Raw genomic sequence first — 21,175 nt, 5'->3', positions numbered from 1 at the left:
GCCGGTTCGATTCGAAATACAAAATTTTAAATTTTTACTCTGCCTCGGGACCGATAACGAGGTCCAAAAATTTCGAAAAAATTTCATAAAACTCAGAAAAATACGTAGACTCCAAATATATTTTTAGTTTTGCCACGTGATCTTTAAATTAATTTTTAAAAATCATCAAAGTTTATATTTTCGGAAAATCGAACCCGATTTTTAAAATCAGAAAAATCTCAAAAAAATTCCTAAAATTTAAATAAAATTAAAGTATCAAAAATACTCATAAATAATAAAATTTAAAATCTTGGGGTGTTACAATTAAAATAATGACAATTATTATGGTTCTTGACTATTTTTATGAAGGCATTATTTGGGAACAAGGGATCTTTTTGCCTGATTTATTTAGTATTATTATTAAAAATACTGTTGAGAAAAATATATTGATTAAAAATAATAAAAATTAATTATAAAAATTTAAAATAATAAAATAAAATTGTAGAAAATAGAAGAATAAATGGGTTTTGGGCTTCTATTGGAGAAAGCTTCTCAGCCTTCTTGAACTGTTGAACTCCAAACAAGGCAATGGAAATGTCTACTCGGCTTTAAGAGGCTCAGAGGTGTTTAAAGGAGAAATTACAAGCAAGACGAGGCCCAAACTTTCCACAGTCTACTTACCAATCACATTTGCTTGGTCTCAGATGGAGTTTTATTTTTCTTAGGGAAAATTATTATTTTATTTTTTATTTTAATAAAATTAATTATTTAATCACCTTATTTTAAAAAATAAATTAATTAGCTCTTATATATTTATTTTTTTACTCTGTTTGAATTTTATTTAATTCTTATAATTTAAAATATATTATAATATATTACATGATAAAAAGTTTGACTTAAATAAAGAGAAAAAAAATAAATAGAAAAAAAATATAGAAAATAATAATATATTTTTCAAAGTAAAAAATTAAAAAATTAGTTTTATTAAAAGAAAGAAAGTAAATAACATTTTTTTTTTAATAAAATTTCATTTTTACAGTATTTGCACAAGCAAGGACTCGAGAAATAAGTAAACGGAGAGGTAGGTTCACATTCATAAGATCCCAGATTTGATACCCCCCACCACAAGTGTGCCATGCCCCTGGTCAATTTTGAGCTAGAAATATCAGTAGTCTGCATTTCATTTACCTTTTTTTGGGGATAAAATGGACAAAATTTATATGGCTCAACAATGCAAAACTAACACTGACCACAAGAACATCAACCAACTCGGGAGAATTGTATCTTTCATTAGCATGTCATTAAGTCAATATCCATCTTTTTTTTTTGCAATTATTAGTGTAAAAATGTCCTATTCATCATTTATATTACATATGAAATGGATGACGGCACAAAAATATCTAACAAGCGCTGTTAGTTCATCTTTCGGCCTAAAGAGATATATAATACACTATCTGTGCTAAGTAAGCAAAAAGAACAAAACATTACCGCCTGTCCCTGTTTTCAGGTCACGAAGGACTCAAAAACAGCCTTCATTTCTCAGCCAGTTTGGATTCCTTGCACAATACCCTCAAATTTCACTGCAATTGGCTTCAGAAAGTGAGGCGCTTGTTTGCAGCCAATGAAGCCCTATTGGGAGGTACCAGGAGATGCAATTAAATACTAGCTAACCCACACTTGGCTGCATCACAGGAAAGAACCAATTCTTGGTAACTCCATCTTCCTTCCCAACGTCACTTTCACTTCCATTGGCCCACCAGTCTGGACCAGTATTAGGCTTATGAGAATCTACTCCATCAGCATTATCAAAGTTGAATTCTTTGAGAGATCCAAGAGTTATGGACCGATGTTTCTGATGTTGTGTTACCTTTTCCTCACCTGTTGAAGCTTTCTCTCGGGTGTCATTAGATGTTTTGACAACACGGGACTCAAAATTGTTGACTATTTCAGTGGAATTTTCTTCTCTACCAGCTGCTATTCCATTTTCCATGGAATCTGGAATGACTTTCACAGGGGATGATGGCTTCTGTTCCACACATCTCAAAACATCTTCATCAGTTAATTCAAATGAGACTCTACGAACGGCAACTTCATCATTCTGCTTGCCATTGTCTGAATGTGAATGTGATATGAAATCAGAAAATTGACAATCCAGAGGAAAGCTGCAAGATGTGGGCCTTGCAGCATCTGGGGTCAAAGTTCCTGAACCTTGGCGCGATCCCCATTCATGAGTGGAAAGCTTATCAAGGTTCAAGAGTTTTGGAGGGTTAGCCATTCGGAAATCAAGAAAGTGAGCGCCACCAGCAGCAAACTCTCCATCGGGGAACGGAGATGACGTGCCTGATCCAGATATGCCTGAGCTAGGTGAAATAAGCTGGCCAACTGGGCTTCCAGGATAAAGTTGGTAACACTGAAATTCATAGTTTGATAGTGGGAACCGCAGACCAGCCTCGCCATTCCTGACGCTGGGGTCAAGTAGCTGAGCAAAAGGTACCTCAGGTGAGGAAGGTGTAGTCAAGTGTACAGACTCAGGAGGCGGAGTGAAAGGAGCAGTTGATGGTTCAGTGGTGAAAGTTGAGAATACAGGTGGTGAGACTAACTGGGTTTCATGGGCATAAGGACCTATAGCAAAAATGGAGGCAGGCCCAATAGGAGAGTAAATATTGGCGGATATAGAGGTGAGTGACAGCACACCAGCTGGTGACTGTGAAGCAGAAGGAGGTTCTGATTGAAGGAAAGATGCAGGAGATGAGGGAGGTGCAACAAAGGGAAGTGTGATTGGAGGTGCTTGGGTTCGATTTTCAGCTACAGAAGAATCATTTCCAGGAGCAGATGTTTCAGGAACAAGGACTGCATGCCCAATTCTCTTTCTGTGTCTCTGATATCCAAAGCACCAGTATACATTCCACCAGCTTCCCCATCTTTTCTTCTGCATATGCAAAATAATATGAAAAATTTAATTAGAATGAAATCACATTTTAGGTCCCTTCTAATTTGCGACCTGAGACCACAAAAAAACCATTTTTATTGACATAAAAAAAAAATCTCCAATCCTTAGCTGCTTAAGTGTATCAGCCATGATTAGAAAATATTTTAACTGAATCTGATATATAAAAATCGGCAGTTAAATTAGAAGTGTACATCACATATACAGATCATATAGATTTAACGATGATTGCAGAAACTCTTCTCCATTGCAGTATAGCACTCCATAGGATAAAAAGAAAACCTTCTCAAATTATCCTAGTTACAAAGATTACTGATTATATAGACATATATTGAGAAACATCTAACTAATCAAACTGTGAGAACAACTGATGCAGTAAACCGCATCTCTCTTGCTTTTTCTTTCTTCTCCTCTATCAGACCCTCCCAACATTAGGCATGCTATACACACCACTGTTCAGCATCCTCCAAGACAGATTACGTGAGATTTGAAATGGATCATAGATGACTAGCATCCTTACCCTGAAATGAACTCATGACCTTTTCCCATCTTTTCGAGGCAATTTGCATACTAAAACTAGCTTCTTTATTAGCAGACACCAAAATTAAGGTAACACTAGAACCTTAATATTACTCTAGCACTCAATGTTCATGAGGTGAAATAATAAATTCAACTTTCTGCAAGGTAAAAAAAAAAAAAAAAATCAAATAAAAGATATTTTCGGGTGGTAAATTTTACAGAACATAACCAAATTGTTCAACAATATGCTGTGCTACAGAAGCACCCAACTTTACCTTCAAAACTAAACATCTCATGCTAAAGCAACATGCTTTCGCCAAACAGAAGTCAACCTTTAAACACAAAAAGGAGGTTTAATCATCACCATTTTATTTTGGAAGCAGTTCACTACTTTTGAAAGCAAAACCTGTCTCAATTTTTGCTTCTGAAAAAAAAAAAGTGATAATAAAAAGCACTTAGCTGAAACCAACAACACATTAAACCACAATCAATCAACAAAATCAATCACCAATAGATCTCCAAACTCCATAATTTAACAATCCTACGAAATTTAATGCAAATATTTTTTTTAAATGATCAACAGCAGAAATTCATGCTAACACGATCACATAGAATGAACGAAACTTGAAAATAACGAAAACGAAGGCATAAAACATCAAAAATAAATAAATTGAATTACCTGAACCGTAGCTTGAGGAACACGATTCTCAGCGGAAGCGATCGCTGAGGCGGCAGCGTTTATGGTGTCGAGAACGTTGTTAGAAGGTCTGGAATCTCCACTAAAAGCTCTCATCTGAGTTGTATATCGAGGAAAAGCAGGATTTTCTCGAGAAAATGAAATGAAAAAAGGAAATCTGAGTTTTGTTTTTGAGCGAAATTCATTAAAAATATATAATTAAAATTATACACAAGGTTATATAAATGTAAGACAGGGCATCGAGGTCAAACACGGCAATGACTTAGTTCCCTCTATGTAATTATCGACGACCCTGACTTTTCACTTTACCACTTTACCCTTCTGTAAAATAATTTTTTTAGTTTTTAAATTAAATATTTAAATTATTTCGTCTGGAAGGGAACCCGGCGGCCACCTGTAAAAGTGAGGGTATTTTAGTCCGATGGAAGTAAAAGGTTAGTTAATTTAATTGTGCACGTGTGTGTGCGTAGACATCCATCCAGTGGCCGATAGCTTTCGTGCGCAAAACACCAACTGCATACGTATACGGTAAGAAGCGTCCCACTCCTACCCTCCAAAATCCTTCTACTTTACCCGCCACTTCAAACTAACTTGCACGATTGTTACTTCTCTCCTCTCACTTTCCTCCTCTTTTCTTACATTTAATAATAATAATAATAATAAAATTTTATTATTACATAATAAATACATTCGATACACTTAAAATTAATGTATTTGTACATTGGTTTGAGTTTTGTATGAGTTCTTTCTTCTACTGCTATCTAGAGTGATCAGTCATTGGGTTGTTTGTGGGGTTTCTTTATTATCTTTTGATGATTCTTTACAGCAAAGTTCTAGCAGGAAGTTCTGGTCTATTTATGAATCTTCAGCTTTGAATCTCCCTGTTCTTTTAGTGGCCAGATTTAATTTTGTACTTACGAGTTTAATTGTATTGTTTTGGTTTAGGTTTAGATCGAAACCCCTGTAATCTCTCAAATTTTAATGAAATTTTAAATTTTATCTTAAAAAAATTATTGTATATTGAATATTCCCAACAAATTATTAAATTATTAATTTAAAAAAAAATATAAAACACACTTTTATATAAATAAAGATGTATATGCACTAATATTCTTTTTAATTTATAAAAATAATTTATATATAAAAAATATTTTTTACAAAAAATATTTTTTAAAATATATTCTTTATAAAATAATTTTTATTATTTAATTATAAAGAAAAAAAATATTATTTTTAAAAAAAGAGCAAATCAACTTCTTTGAAAATGATTTAATTTTCCCTTCCTTCCCTTTTCTTCTTCCATCTCAAAATCAAACACCACCTAGCAAAAGAGGAAAAAAAGACACTTTCTCTTGTCATAATCACATCAAGCCCTTTATTACTTTTGACCCTTCTTATGGACTTTTGCTTTCTTCTCTTTTAACTCAAAAGGGTGCTCTCTCTCTCTCTCTCTCTCCTTAAATTTCTATTTCTACTCTTCTAGAATATATGCTTGCCATTATTATTTCAAAATCATAACTTTAGTAAGCAAGGTGTGAAATAAAATTCCTTTAAATAATCCTTAAAATGGAAAAAAAATCAAATTATTTGATGAACCCAATATATTTAAAGAGTTATCAAACTTTTATATCAAGAACAAGAGAAAAAAAAAAAAGGACCATGCAAAATTACTCTTGCAAATCTATTGCTTTCAAAATTATAAATTTAAAATACCCTAGTTGTGCCTTTCAAAATAAAAACATATAAACCCTAAAAGAAAGCTTTCACTCTAATGATGGGTGGTATCACTTGTCAAGGCTTTTATGAAATTGATGCCCCAAAAAGCCTCTCCTATCCTTTATCTCAATAAATCCACATGGCAAAAGAGCCTTTACATCATTGCAACATAAATTGTTATTTATAAAAATATTAATTTAATAAATTAGATTTATTATTCTCTTTTAATCTAAAAACTTTAAAATAATTCAATAATAATACTTTTTTTAAAAAATAATATAAAAATACAATCCAAATAGGCCTAAACCAAGCATACAAGAATTTACTTTGTTCTTCTTCTTCTCTTGTATTGCAGCAATTTCATTTTTATTTTATTTTATTTTATTATTGTTATTATTATCATTTTTTTTTTTTACCTTATTCCTCACCTACTGCAAGTATATGAAAAAGCCTAATCATTCTAAAGGTTGGTCCACTAACACCTACCACACTCTATAGCCCTTTTGGTTTATGTAAAATCATGCTGCTTCATGTATGTCTGACTAGCACATCACCTAGTCTTTGTTTAAGGTGGTCATCAACAGGAATTATTATCTGCCACTGCTATATTATTATTTATAAAATGTATGTGGACATTGAGTGGAAATAACTTTGTAGATAAAACTCTGCTCAAATCTCTTTGGTTTATGGCTCTTAGATTATTACGCTATAAAAAAAGTTAGAATTGCTATTTTGCTAATAATTTAAATTTTTAATATGGTGATAAGCATTCTATTCTATAACGTGGATTATATGTAAATTTCTCATTAATGCAAGGATTATGAAACAGTTATTTCTAATAATTTTAAACATGAGTGCTCAATGGAGATATAAATAAGCTTATCATAATTTATGAAGAAAGCTTTAGAAGAAGAAACTACACCAAGAATCTATGCTCTTAATTATGATTAACTAGGACATGTAATAATTTTCAAGGTGGTCAAAAGTTGGTCAAATTCTATCTCATAATCTTGCATTGTCTTTTATAATTGAAAGGAAGAAAGTTGAAAACGAATGGGGATCAGTAATTGAGTCACAATGATTCTTTAATGGCTTATTTATTTATTTTTCTTTTTTTTAATAAGAGATTGACAGATTTATATTCACCATATTTATCATAAGGCAAACTAATGTGTTTACTGATTATCACATTTTACTCATTTATGATTGCAGAATTTCTCGATTTATTATAAGGCAAACTCATGTGTTAACTTTTTCTCTGAGTTATTTCGAGACAACTCTCTTTTTTTCTCATTTATTTTTTTATAGAAAAAAAAATTAAAAGCGAAAATCTTTTTCCCTACAAATTCTTTTTGGCTAACCCTTACCAAGACAAGAAGCCGCTGAAAGACCTAACTCGGGCAGATGATGCTATCAGCCTTATCTAGACGGCCTGTATTGGTAAGGGAATTTTACGATGGATTGATTAAGATTTGGTGGGTCCTCAACCCCACAAGACAGGCTACATGGTTAACACATCTTGGAGGACCCAATAATTTGTCAATAATTTGTCACTGTTGATGTCATTTTAACCACGATGATTAAACCTATTGACCATTGTAGGACATCTGCAAGAGTCAACAGTTTGGTTGCCTGTCGCTCGCACTTCGTTAATGAGAGACTTGCAGAAACAGGACTCCCTCCGCTTGGAGTTAGGAAGGAAGAGGCACTCAACCCCACAAGAGAGGCTACATGGTTGACGTCTTATAGGCCTTATGTTGCAATTGCCAAATAACAAAGTAGACCATCAATAAAACTATCACAATTGATGTAACCTTAACCGCCGTGATTAACCCTACTGACCATCGTCAACAGTTTGGTGGCCCGTCACTTGCAGTCCGTTAAGCATAGACTGCAGAAACAGGACTCTGCTTGGTGTTAGGAAGGAAGAGGCTCTCCCCTTTCCATCCTTCCATACATTTCCGTCAAACCAAACAAAGCACCGCTTGCAGATGTTGAATCATACAAGAATAGGAAATTCTAGGGAATGCCTATTTCTGCCTAGCTACAAGAGGGAAAAGCAGGAGATTCATTCTCTGCAAGACTGAGTAACAATCTTAACTAATGGACAACTTACTCCACTGCTATCCTCAACATGGGAACTCCACTGGTTAAGTATGAGCATACCAGTCTGAACGTGGAGCTCTGGGTATCATTGTTTTTGAAGGTGAGAGCAACCCAAGTCAACCCCTTACTTTCAGATTAAGAAGAAAATACCAAGCCATCATAAAGAAAATACCAGAACTCTTTTACTTCGGTTACCTTTGCACATCATTTCACACATAAATTTGTTTGGAGAGCTACAGAATGCAGCAACTGCTGCTACAGCAGAGGCAAGTATTAAGGGCAAAAACACACTTATTAATTATTATGGTGGTCTTGAAAATGAGTTAAGCATGCTTATTTCGCATTGATAACAACTACCAGCATTTAAGCAGACAAACTTTTAGAGGCAATCTCAAAGACGTTCTCAGAGAGTCCATTGGCAGACATGATCATCTCCAGCTGTGCCTGCAAAGAACCATGCCAATTTGTCTATAATGAATTTGCCAATAATAAACATAAGGACAGATCAATAATTCAATCAGTGACAGAACCAGAAATTTGGCAAAGGGGATATGCAAGTCCTCACCCCTCTGCCACTGGCTGAATGGTTATTTGATATTTTTCCTCATAAACAATAGCCTCTTTTGGATGGTCTATCTCTAGAGTTGCATTTACCAGAGATCATTAACATGAAAAACCTACAAGATTGCAAATTGAAAATAGCACCAGCTAGTTACCTTGGCAAAAGTTTGCCGGGTTTCATCATAGCGCCTCCACCTTGAGAAGGCTGACACCAAGCGGGAGGCCACCTGTAATCCATAAAAGTTAGAGAAGCACCTAATACTGTAAGGATCCTATCAAACCTAAATGCATAAAATAATGATGATTAAAACAAACCTGAGGATTAATTTTGTCTAATTGCGCCACTATCTCGCCTAAGAACTGATAGCCTGATCCATCCTTTGCATGGAAATTCACAGGAGAACTGCAAAATCCTCCAATGAGCGAGTATACCTATTTCACAAAGAGATTCAAATTCAACAAACCCTCCCAATAAAAGAAAAACGTGATAACATTTGCACACAGACGTTTTTGATTGCTTACCTTGTTTGGATTGCGCAGGTCAAATGCTGGATGATTTAAAAGGTTCCTGACATTCTCAACATTACCAGGAATGTCAGACATGGCTTGGAGGGCAAACCACTTATTCACAACCTGAGGGGAAAAAAAAAAAAAAAAAAAAGAGGAGAGAACAGCTTATTTAGAAAGCCATTGGAGTAGCTCAAATGCAGCAATCAGAAATCCTTTCAAACATAGAGAATATGATCACAAAAATAATTATAGAAAAGGTTCAAAAACAAAAAATTTACAGATTAGGAATCAACAAGATATGTCTCTGCTATAACTTATCTATTTATATGTTTTCTTCTTCCAAATCGCTTCCAATGAAAACTTATACAACAACATTATAGAAACTAGTAAATCTTTATCATCTGAAAATATCATTTCATGCTGACAAAACACATCATAGCACAAACACAAGGAAAAGATTCATTGAAGCAATCACAGAACTACCGAGTTAGAGATTCACCAAAAAGTCATGCTGCCATTTGTTGTAGAAGTCAGCCAAGACATCATCACGTGTTTTACCAGGGTTCTGGGCTATGGCTGCCAAAGCTGCAAATTGTTCTGTCATATTTGTGGCAGTTCTGTACTCATGTAGCGCAAGCTTTGTTAACTCCTCGTGCTCCAATGATGCAAGATATGCTACAGATGGTTGAAAAATGGAAAAAGAGACATAATTAGCATAGGACTTTTTTTAAAAAAAAAAAAGTGTCTTGAACAATGGAAACTAGATCCTAAGCAACACAAACCAAGGGCAACATTTTTCAAAGCACGCCTAGCCATGTTAGAATGGTTGAACACATACTCTTCTGGGCTCCTATTATTTTCAACCTGTGAAGCACATAGCATTCATTCACCTATTAATCAAGAATTGGAGACATGAAAAGCATAAAATATTATATTCCGACTCTAAAGCAGATGCCATACCGTAGTTAGTAGCTCTGATTTCAGTTCAGAGGCAAGCTGCTTCCTGATGAAAGTTCGAACAGCATGAACACCGTCAGGGTCTGCAACTTCCATCATGTCCATTATTTCTCCTTCACCGGGGAGAGTTATTGCCTTCGCAATAAATACCTTGTCAAGAAAAAGGGAATTAAATTGATAAGTGCATTCATCTTCTGTCTCCTCCCTGCCCTCAACACCACACCCTTCCCCCCCCCCCCCCAAAAAAAAAAAAAAAGAAAGAGAGAAAAAAAAGGAGGTACAAATAAGGGTGGGGGTTGGGTTGGGGGGGGGGGGGGTGTTGTTGTGTGGAGGGGCGGAAATAAGATATCAAAAGGACAAAAAACTCTTGTTATACTTTATCCAAGCTGGAGTCACAAAGTATGCTTTTGAGCCCATGCACAAACTTAGGATTCAAAACCAATGGTTTCTTTTGTTGGAAATCAGCCACTAAGTTCAGCATCAGCTTCCTTGCCAAGATCTGTCCAGCTTCCCAACTAAAACAGAAAGCCACAAAATATATCAACAGCCTTCCATCAGCCAGCTTGACTATAAAATAAAAGAGAACAAAAGCTTAGAGAAAGACAAACCGGTTAAATTCATCTGAATCATGAGCAAGGAGGAAAAACAGATCACTGTCAGAGAGATTGGATTCAAGACGGATAGGAGCACTATAACCCCGCAATATAGAAGGAACTGGCCGCTCAATTATGTCATGGAACACAAATTCTTCCTCTTTCTGCTTAGCACCACAAAAGATTATCACTAAACCAAAAGGGGCATATAACTAGATTGCATGCTATTACTTAGTTTTGCTATGTTGAAATTTAAGCTCAGTTTTCTTTCATAACATACTATATAAACAGATTGTAATATTTTGATCTTCTTAATAATTGGTAAAAGAAGGTTTATTCTATGGTTAAACATTTAAAAGCACTTCAATTTTGTAAGAATTATTTGTAAGACATGACTTGCAAGAAATTTCCATGATACATAGAGCTCCATCTGTGTAGTTGTATTCACCCTTGGCCAAACATGGGTAAAAGAAAAAAAAAGATAGACATAGGTACAATAACTGCAGTTGTCATGGAGAAGCGTAAACCAAGGATAAACCAGCTAAAACATGCAAACAGGGAGAAGCATGGGTTCTCAACTGACCTTGGCCACTCTAAGAACTGTCGAGTATACTGGTTGATTGTTGCTCGTAAAAGACTTCAATGATCCATCATGATACACAGAGAGGAGGGGCATGTCTTTGCCAGTTGAATCAAGTAGACCTACTGCCACAGGAAGGAACATTGGTTCTTTAACTGGTTGCCCTGGAGTTGGAGGTACCTCTTGACTGCACAAATGTCACATTATAATTGGTAATATCTTTGGACTAAGATAGGAAGATCACTATTACTTTAAAAAAAAGTTAATAGCACATTATACCTAAACTTCAAGGAGAAAGTACGAGCTTCAGCATCATAGGATGATGCAACTTTCACAATAGGCGTACCAGCTTGGGAGTACCTGTAGTTATATCGTATTTCAAAGAATAAACATCGGAACAACTCATATAAACTACATAAAATAAAAAGGGGTTAATTTCAAAAACCCTTTCTGACATTTGGTGAAATACATTTACACAGCTCTTCCCTCTTAAAAAATGGATTAAATGGTTCTGGACAATTAGTTTTATTAACAAAATGGTCCTGTTAAGGTTTCAAATAAAATGTTGTTATTCAATGATGGAAACTAATATTATATTCTTCAAAATACCCTTAAAAGATTTTTAAGTCTAATTTATACCCAACTCGGTCACTTACCACTTCCACGCTTGCAGACCTGCAAATGTGATTTTCTTTTTTCTTTTTACAAACAATTAAATCAAGCTTGTGCTTATTCTCTTTTTGCTTCTGAAAATTTTTCGCTTGCCTAAAATATTGTCTTCCCAAACTAATCGCAATTCACCCAAAAACCCAATTACAATTGCAAAACCAGTAGAAAGCAAGCAACTTATAGCCAACAATTATAAAATGGAGCAGTCTCCCATGTACCAAAGACAATTTCTTTACTGTTTAGTGTAGTCTATCCCCACCAATTGAAAATCACAAATTGAATCTCCATAACTACATCATAGCCAAGATCTCAAAATCCAATCAGTACCAAAAACACAAATGGAATCATCCATTGATGAAAACAGCTATCCTTTACACAATACTCATCAATGAAACTGCATCTTGAGGTATTCCCTCCACTAATCGTCAAATCCATGAACCCAAAATGCTCATGCTCATTCATTGGACAAATAGCATTACAATTCTCAATAACCAAGTATCATGAGACTGCTTCTCATCCACGGCTACTCGCTGATTTTCTTTTCATGATTAGCTAATGGTTTTCGCATGTTATACCTTTCTCACATGGTGGCCAAGGTCAGTTGTCATAAATGTGTGGTTGCTCGCAATTTATGGAGGTAATGGAGCTCAGTACTTACTATTTAGGAGGGAAGAAAGATTCAAATGACTGGAGATACGAAAATAATCATGTCTATAGAGGGTAATTTTGTGCTTTCAAATTTAGTAAACAGTTCTACCCTTGGTTTTCCAATAGAAGAACTAGACCATTCATGTTTTGGAATGTCCAGGAGCATTTAATCACTTTTGAAAAAGGTGTCATATAGGTATGCTAAATGCCGGGGCTTTTATAATTTATCCAAAAATCATCATACCATAGTAAGAAATTAGCAAAATCTGCATCATTCGCATCTCGCATGGCAGCAAAGAAATCTTCACAAGTTACAGCTTGGCCATCGTGCCTCTTAAAATAAAGATCCATGCCCTGAAACATAAACAGTGAGCATTTAACTGAACTCCCCAGGATGAGCAAATTCATGGTAAAAACTAGTAATCCTGTCACGTAAGCACCAGTTCAAGGTTTAAACATATGCTTATGCTATACCTTTCTGAAACCTTGACTCCCCAGTAAGGTCTTGTACATCCTGACAACTTCAGCTCCCTGAAATACAATAAATAATTGATGCACGTGAAAAACACCACTTCAGCACCCCGCCCCCCCCCCCAAAAAAAAAAAAAGAGGAAAATATAAAATAAAGGCACAAGACAGGCGCGCGCACACACACACACACGCGCACACACACACACACACACACACACACACACACACACAGACACAGATGGTGGTGTAAAAGAGCCAAACCTTTTCATAAACCTGTTGTAAACAATAAAACAACCAAGAAATAAAAGAACAATTAGATATCCAGCTGACAAAAAAAACTGTGAATGAACTTAAAGATGACGCAAAAACCATTTGCCAAAACATACCGTGACTGCAAGTTGAAGTTGGTGCATACCCCCATATCGAAATCATTCCAGAATTGCAGAAAGAAAGTAAAACATCAAGTAGCACACTTCAAAGATTATTATTTTATGTAACCTTTGACTCTGTAAGTCACAGAGAAAAGAAACTTACCTGTGTAGAAGTTATCCATCTGCAGGCACAAAAGAAAGCAATGATGCGAATACAGCACACAAACAAACACTCAACTAAGCTTTAGAGCAAGCTGATAACTATTCAAGAAGGTATCATTTGGTAAGTTGATTTCAGACCTTGATGTAAGAATGTGGACGCACAGGATGAGCCATGGGACCAGCATCCTGAATTATTGCAAAACAGATTTATCAGCAACCATATATGATTTGGTATAGGGTATAACACATTGCATGCAAGTCCACATGGAATGTACATATATCAACTTCAGAAGACTATAGAATAAGACTGAAGGTATCACTCCTAAAAATCAAGAGGGAGAATTAAAAACCTGTGGAAACTGATAATTTCGAAGCTTTGAAACATCAGCTATCCTCTTTACAGTACGGCTTCCCATGTCTGACGAAAATTCCTATCAGCATCCAAAGAATTTTTTTTATGTAAAAAAAAAAAAGATTCTGCTTTCAGGATATAATTGGCACTAAGAAAGAATAGTTATACCTGATCCCGGAATACAGTAAGACCTTCCTTTAAACTGAGCTGGAACCAGTCTCGACAAGTCACTCTGCAATTGTTTGCTTACTTAAGTGAAGTTCCATTACATGTTTGAACAAAACAAAAGCAATACAAAAACAACTCCATAACCATAAAATGAAGAAATCCATGCAAACATGCAATTACATGGGGCAAAGTCTTATTTCTCAGCAGGTAAAATAGAGAATTATGACAGCAAGTAAATACAGGATGTAGATAGAAGTGTCTTTTACAAAAGATTATCAATGGGGTAAAGCCAACCTGTTTCCAGTCCAGTTGTGGAAATACTGCATGACAAAAATAAGATTACAACAAAAGGTCAAAATAATCTCTCTCAAATTTAAGTAAAAACTAATATTTGGTGTACTTCACGTTACAGATACAAATAATAAACCTCATGGCCAATGACTCCCAAAATTGCAGCATAATCCGCATCTGAAGCAGTTTCTGGAGATGCCAAAACAAGCTTGGAATTGAAAATCTATCCAAAACAAATCAAATCACCAATTTATTAAGATCAAAGAGAAATAATCAAATATTAATTATAAGAAAACTCAAGAAAAAGTTCTAAGACATACATTTAGACTTTTGTTTTCCATAGCTCCCCTGGCAATCAATTGAAATACAAGAATCAACAATTTTGAGTACAAGAACAAAAGATATTTGTCGACATCACATTGAGAAGACATGGAATTAAATTTTTACCAAAAAATTAATGCAACCTACATGTTAAAATCTGGGACAGCAACAATATTGAAGAGATCCAAATCATATTCAAGACCAAAAACCTGTTCAAAGATATATTAGCAAGCACACTTTACAACCATAACCAAAAAAGTAAATTTGAGATTATAACAGAGAAACATCAAATGGCTTAGGAATGAAGATACTGACATCCTCATCCCATTTCATTGCTGCTTTAAGTGCAAACATGGCATGTGCTGTCTTGGGTAGGTCTTGGGCTGGGGTCCAAATTCTTAGTGACACCTTTCGACCAGACCGGGTAACAAAAATGTCATCCCTGCTCTCCAACTGTCCAGCAACCAAGGCAAACAAGTAGCAAGGTTTCTTGAAGGGATCCTCCCAAAAAACATAATGCTTACCACCCTGCAATGGAACCCCAGAGAGATAAATATCAGAAAAGTGTCAATTACAAGGGCAGGGGGAAATCAGAGCACTGCTGCATCGATAACATTCACCTCAAGATCTCCTTGTTCTATGAGGTTCCCATTAGATAGAAGTACTGGGTATAATGATTTATCAGCTTCAATCCGGCATGTATACTTTGCCATTATATCAGGGCGATCCTGTTAGAAAATAAAAATACAAATGGAATCAGACTGACATTCTGAAATAAGTAACAGTAGAATTAAACAGTCCTTCAATTAATTAACCTGATAGAATGTAATTTTGCGAAAACCCTCTGCTTCACATTGAGTGCAGAAATTCCCAGATGACTTATAAAGCCCCTAAAGAGAGAATTTAAAAACCATGGTAAGGCGTGCAGTAGTCATGTGTCACAAGAAAAAAGTTTAAGGAAGAATACACACCTCCAATGATGTGTTCTTCTGAGGATATATCTCAGTAACGATTTCTAACGAAAAGGTACCAGTAGGTGGTGACGAAATTGTCAATCGGCGTGAGTCCAAATGATAATCTTTATCCTAGAAAAAGAGAAGAAAGAAGGAAAGAGAAAATTAACAAGTTAAAATTACCAAATTATAACACCCTCTCAACCTAGCCATCTATTGGGAGTGTATAAGAAATTACTCACCTTTAGTTCCTCACTATTGACCTTGATTGAAATTAACTTTAGATCATGGCCATCCAAAACCAGCGGGGAAGAAGAACCTGTAAACAACATAGATGATTAATTACCATGATTTTGAACCATTGTCATTTTAACATTTGTGAATACTTTCTACCAATGAACTAATAAAATTCTACTTTCTACATGCAAGAATGGCCTTCTTACCTTCAACTCTGGAGCAAACGGTTATTTTTGAACTAACAATTGTTTTCTCCTCACCCAGTGAAAAATTTAAATCCACCTGAAATTATAGACATGAGTGCACAATAATACAAGGAAAAACCATTAAAAGGAAACTCAGATTTCTAATAATCAATAACTAACTTAAGCTTCTCTATACCGTGTCAAAATAGTAATCTGGAAACTTGTAATCCTTCAAAAAGATTTCTTTTGGAGTATCCATTTTGGACTCTTCAACTTGCTTAGGCAAGGGTTCAGTGGCAACTGAACAAATTAGCCTCTTGTTGTCTTCCTTGGCCTTTTGCAATAAATTTAGGTTACGTTTGGTATAACATAATGTAATGAAATATAATCAATAATCAAAGTTATAATGTAATGCAATGTATTAAGCATTACATTACTTTGTTTGGAATAACAGAAATGTAATGTAATTACCATTAAATATATATGTTGGTGGTAGCATAAGTAACCGGTGGTGGTGGGTGTGATTTGATGGTAGTGTTGTCAATAAATAAAAAAAATCAAAACAAGTAATATTTCATACATTTTTTTATGTAATGATAATTACATATATTAAAGTGCAACAAATTACACTGTGCAATTGTCCTTCTATCACATTAAATTTTTACACCTTTGATGACCTCAAGGAATGTGGGTGTATGGACATCCAGGAAAAAGTCAATTCAAAGTATAGCAGCTTGCCTGTAATGCAGGATACAGAAACCGATAATTCCTTCCAACTGTGACCTGGATTCCACAATTTTCGAAATTAAAACTAGGAAAGCTTTAACTGCTTTAAGCTTGAATTGTGCATGGAAAAGAAGACAATAAACAAAATCCTATAGTTTGCATGGCCAAAAAGGGGAAAATCGGCAAACCTCTGATCTAAGGAAACGCCTATGTTTGGAGATATTTTTCACTGAATTCCGAAAGAAGCTAGCTCGGCCTGTAGCGTGAAGCTGCAAAATGCAAATAAATGCATAAGCAAGTGCGTGTCCGTGTGTGTATATGTTTGAATAATCAGTTACCAATTTTCAAACTTGGCACAAATGAACTACGTCAACAACTTGGAAAAAAAATCCCAGTTTCATATTCATTTAGAGGTGAAAGGCATATTCTAGCAAGGTAAGCTCAAACTCAAAATCCAAAGTTCCAAACAACACTGCCCACTAGCAAATATGAATAATTTTGAGGATATACTCGATAGCAATAGATACAATAAGACATATTCTCATTTGATTGCTCAAAATTCATAAAAACAATAGCTCGAGACTCTTATAAACAAAAACATGCGTGGATCTACATATATAAATAAATGAGAGAATGGGATATGAGTAGTCACAGGAGCAGAGGAAATCAAACCCAAGAGAGTGGTCTTTGTCAAACACGAACTTCTGCATGGAAGAATCAACCGAGCCATTTAAACTGAAAAATTCCTATGTAAATTACTATGATCTATTAGTTAGACAACGGTTTTAAGCAACGAAAAAAAAAAGACCCAGAAGGTTAAAACCCAGAAAAGGCGCCTAAAACCCTAAAATGAAAGAGACCCACAAAGAGAAAAACAAAGCCGCAATGACTTCTTATAGAGGAGATGTGGATAATTCAAATTATGGACAAGAAATTTCTAAAAGGAAATGCAAATAAATAAATAAGTAAATAAAAATAAGGACGAATATGCATAAAATCAGAAATTGATGTGAAGGGAGAAATCGGATCTACCTACTTGTGACGATCAGATGAAGTGAAAAACAGAGTGTTTCTCAGAAAACAAAACCTTGGAAGAAACAGAAGAACTTCTTCCCCAGAACAAGATATTTATTAACTAAAAAAAATAATTAAAATAAATTTGATATATTTTAATTATAAATATTATTTTAATAATTATTAAATTCGTCTAATATGACATTTATTAGACGAATTTTTTTTATTCAACAGAAATTGTAACTTGGCCAATAGTCATGGTTCAGCTTAGACGATGTTCTCTCGTCAAAGTGGTAATGAGCGGAGAGATTGCCTTGCAGAATTTAAAACTTAGCTTGATGCCCAAGCTCAACTATAGCATATTCAAAGTAAAACGGCCCAAGACAGAGGTGGGCATAGGTTGAAATACCGACGCAAACCGTGAAATCCTCTGAGGCTCAAAACGGCCCAAAACCGAGGAGTTCAATGAATAGAGAATTTTGAAAAATCTTTGGTCATGAGGGGGATTTGTCTCAAACTCATATATTCTTCAGAATTATATGAAGATTTTTTTTTTATATATATTTCAGAAATTCTTAAAGGATGCGAATTTGGTCAGCTAGGCTTGAGTGAAATTTAGTTTTATATTGAAACTAGGATCGAATTGATGATTCTAGTCTTAAAGATTGAAAATTTAAGATCAGATTAATTTATTTCTCTCAAATTAAAATTCTTTTTTTTTAAGTTTGATTCAGTTCAGGTTTAGTTTTATTAGGTTCATCTAGTTTGATCAAATCTAGTGGTCAAAATTTTTTAGAAATAATAGATTAAAATCAACTAATTTTGATTTAACATAATTCTAATCAAATCTTGATTTAATTGATTCTAATTCAAATTCAAATCAAATCCATATATACTATCAAGATTTAAACTACTAAACTTATTGCATTATAAAACATGCACTCGATCATTATGCTATACTAGTTTCTCAATGTGCTGTTGAGGGGGAGGGGGGCCATGACTGACCTTGTTTTTAAGCAATTTCCTTCATCATTTTTTTTTTTAAATTCTTAAATTCGATTTATTATAAATATAAAATATGATAAAATTTATTTATTAAATACATAAAATTTACATATTTATATCTTGAATATATAATATACCGATATAAACAATAATTTCCCTTTCCTTCAAACGTCGACTAGAGTGCCATCATCTTCAGGTTAGAGTACCAACTCAACTCCTAGCATAAAAATCTCAAATCTAGACTATGAACATTAAGATCTTAACATTGATTTACGGTCTACTAGGGTCAAATTATTGTACTTACACCTATCTCCTACTGCCCTTTATAGCTTCAATTTTTATTTTTTTATTTTTTATTTTTAAAAAGAAAAGAAAAGTCCCCTTTATAGCTAAGCTGTTTAGATTTTTAATTGCACTGGTCATTGATTAGTCCCAAATCCTAAAATTCCATCTTCTTTATAGCTTATTAGAAGGGATACAGCTCAAGAGGTTAATTATTATTATTATTATTATTATTATTATTTTGCTCCCTATTCGTTCACTAAAGTTAATTACATGATAGGGTACCTAGTTTGCATTATTTGACCTATTAATCACTATAATTTGGGCAAATTCAGCCAAAATTTTAAGGTGTTCCTTTTTAGGTACCCTTTTGTTCATACAGAAATATAACAAATAATTCTGAGGTGTTTAGAATTAAATATTGTCCAAAGAGATAAGACCATTTTGCTTTTGCTAACTTGATACAGTATCCAAAGCAAGCACACTGCATTTTTCACATTTGAAGTCCAAAATAGCCAGTTTCAATGGATTTGTTTAATAAGCTAGCCACCTACTTGGTTGTGATTACTGTATCATATCATATATTATAATTAATGTCAGCAATTAACATTTAAAATAACCAGGGCCAGGCAGCTTCCTGATTATAGGCCTCATAATTAGTGTCTTGTTAGGAAACAACTGATCCTGCCTTGAACAATCCCTTTTCCAGTCTGATTCTTGAGCATGCTTCACTATTACACCTTAATAGATGATTTGAACTCTGGCATATATGTTGGTTGGACATGTTGCTCAAAAGTAGGCAACTATCAATCAATGTAGAGTTTGATAGATCATTGAACTTATTAATTATAATGTTGACAATTTCCTTCCTCCTTGGCCCCCACCTGAGTAGCAGCAGAGGATAGAAGAAGAAATGAGCATGCCAATTTATCTTGTTAGAAAGGAAATATTTGAAAGCAAAAAAAAAAAAAAATAATTATAAGCTCTTTGTCTTGTGGACACTGAGCAGCTACAAGACACTAGAAAAGATAGTTTTATGCTTTTCATATTTGCACTTTAAGTTGTCCATAAGTTGTGGGGCAATGTTCTGGTGTGGCCTGTGGAATGTATTCAACTCAAGTTCAAAACTTCAAAACTCCATTAATTCTCTGTCTCTTTCTCTCCCTCTTCCATCTCCTGGGGTTCCAAGTGTTGCAAAATAAGCCATTGATTGGATTCAAAAGTATTAGTATGAATAGATCACAACCATCCATTTCTGTGAGCCTCACATATAGACTCATTTATGGACTGGTTCGAAATTGTATTTGATCGAAAATCTCTTAAAATTTAGTTCCATTTCACTTTATTTCGAATCTCAAATTAAAATTTAACCAAAATCGAACCGTAGGGTACTCACATGCATGCATATGCTCCCAAGACGTATTAAAAGAGTCTTTTATGCTGATGTCGAAAGAGCCAAATCCTATATCCCTCCAAGTCAACGTAGCTGTCCTGTAGTCGATAGAGATGTTACCTTATTGAATCAATAATTTTTGCAGGAGGGCAAATTTTCTATGTGGCTTTCATGCACATAGCCAATGGTGTGCTTAGGTAACAAAAATTTCAAAAAATTTCCTAATTTTGTCTCCCATTGGCAATTATCGTAATGATATCTTTCCCGTATAATCAGGGCAGGCTATAAATTTTGACCATAAATGACAGAATTTACAACTTATGATCTTTAAAATACCAATACACACAACGTTTAATGTGGAAAAGGATAGATAATTTTATCATTAAATGGGTGAGATTTGATGTTATGTTAAGAATGCTATGCTTTTCATCAGTGTTGTTTGTATTGAGTAGGGATAATTTAATAGAGTCAGTATTAATTACATATTTGTTAATAGTCTAAATATTTAACACGATTGTAAACACGCGATCTTAAAATTAATATCAGAGTCAATATTATGAATTTAAATTCCTAATAAATACTAAGTATTATTGATAGTGAATGGAGATAACTCAATCGATCAACATTTTATCTAAATATATTTCGTCTATAACGCTTGAACTGCTACAATATAACGAGATAAAGTTATATTTCTACTAATAATTTAAGTATTTAGCACAATAGTAAATGCTCAATTCTGCAAATATGATTGCCTAACTTGAT

At 34.3% G+C, this 21,175-nt stretch overlaps 2 protein-coding genes across 4 annotated transcripts; both read right to left on the bottom strand.

Moving 5' to 3' along the window:
• Positions 1 to 1,248: 1,248 nt before the first annotated feature.
• On the bottom strand, positions 1,249 to 4,382 carry LOC110656090 (uncharacterized). 3 transcript variants are annotated; one of them, XM_021812657.2, is made up of 3 exons: positions 4,125 to 4,355; positions 3,721 to 3,777; positions 1,249 to 2,908 (listed from the first exon to the last, which is right to left on the bottom strand). In XM_021812657.2, exons 1-3 carry the CDS (start codon positions 4,236 to 4,238, stop codon positions 1,646 to 1,648), a joined length of 1,434 nt encoding a protein of 477 aa, XP_021668349.2. In that variant the 5' UTR covers positions 4,239 to 4,355; the 3' UTR covers positions 1,249 to 1,645. The 3 variants fall into 3 exon arrangements, with proteins under 3 accessions (XP_021668349.2, XP_021668351.2, XP_021668350.2); XM_021812659.2 differs by having other exon boundaries at positions 3,721 to 3,869; positions 4,125 to 4,263; XM_021812658.2 differs by lacking the exon at positions 3,721 to 3,777 and having other exon boundaries at positions 4,125 to 4,382.
• Positions 4,383 to 8,124: 3,742 nt separating this feature from the next.
• Positions 8,125 to 17,588, bottom strand: LOC110656088 (puromycin-sensitive aminopeptidase). Its single transcript, XM_021812650.2, has 33 exons — positions 17,372 to 17,588; positions 16,908 to 16,988; positions 16,732 to 16,776; positions 16,190 to 16,327; positions 16,015 to 16,090; positions 15,814 to 15,890; positions 15,590 to 15,703; positions 15,434 to 15,508; positions 15,239 to 15,346; positions 14,934 to 15,146; positions 14,766 to 14,827; positions 14,618 to 14,645; positions 14,434 to 14,520; positions 14,301 to 14,326; positions 14,007 to 14,070; positions 13,837 to 13,917; positions 13,625 to 13,672; positions 13,488 to 13,506; positions 13,340 to 13,344; positions 13,215 to 13,226; positions 12,957 to 13,013; positions 12,727 to 12,836; positions 11,445 to 11,525; positions 11,169 to 11,352; positions 10,601 to 10,749; positions 10,369 to 10,507; positions 9,996 to 10,142; positions 9,818 to 9,899; positions 9,535 to 9,710; positions 9,048 to 9,158; positions 8,841 to 8,957; positions 8,681 to 8,752; positions 8,125 to 8,408 (listed from the first exon to the last, which is right to left on the bottom strand). Exons 1-33 carry the CDS (start codon positions 17,447 to 17,449, stop codon positions 8,328 to 8,330), a joined length of 2,943 nt encoding a protein of 980 aa, XP_021668342.2. The 5' UTR covers positions 17,450 to 17,588; the 3' UTR covers positions 8,125 to 8,327.
• Positions 17,589 to 21,175: the final 3,587 nt, after the last annotated feature.

This window comes from Hevea brasiliensis, chromosome 16 (assembly GCF_030052815.1).
Source record: "Hevea brasiliensis isolate MT/VB/25A 57/8 chromosome 16, ASM3005281v1, whole genome shotgun sequence".
Classification (NCBI taxonomy): Eukaryota; Viridiplantae; Streptophyta; class Magnoliopsida; order Malpighiales; family Euphorbiaceae; genus Hevea; species Hevea brasiliensis.
This window is presented reverse-complemented; position numbering and strand designations above follow the sequence as displayed.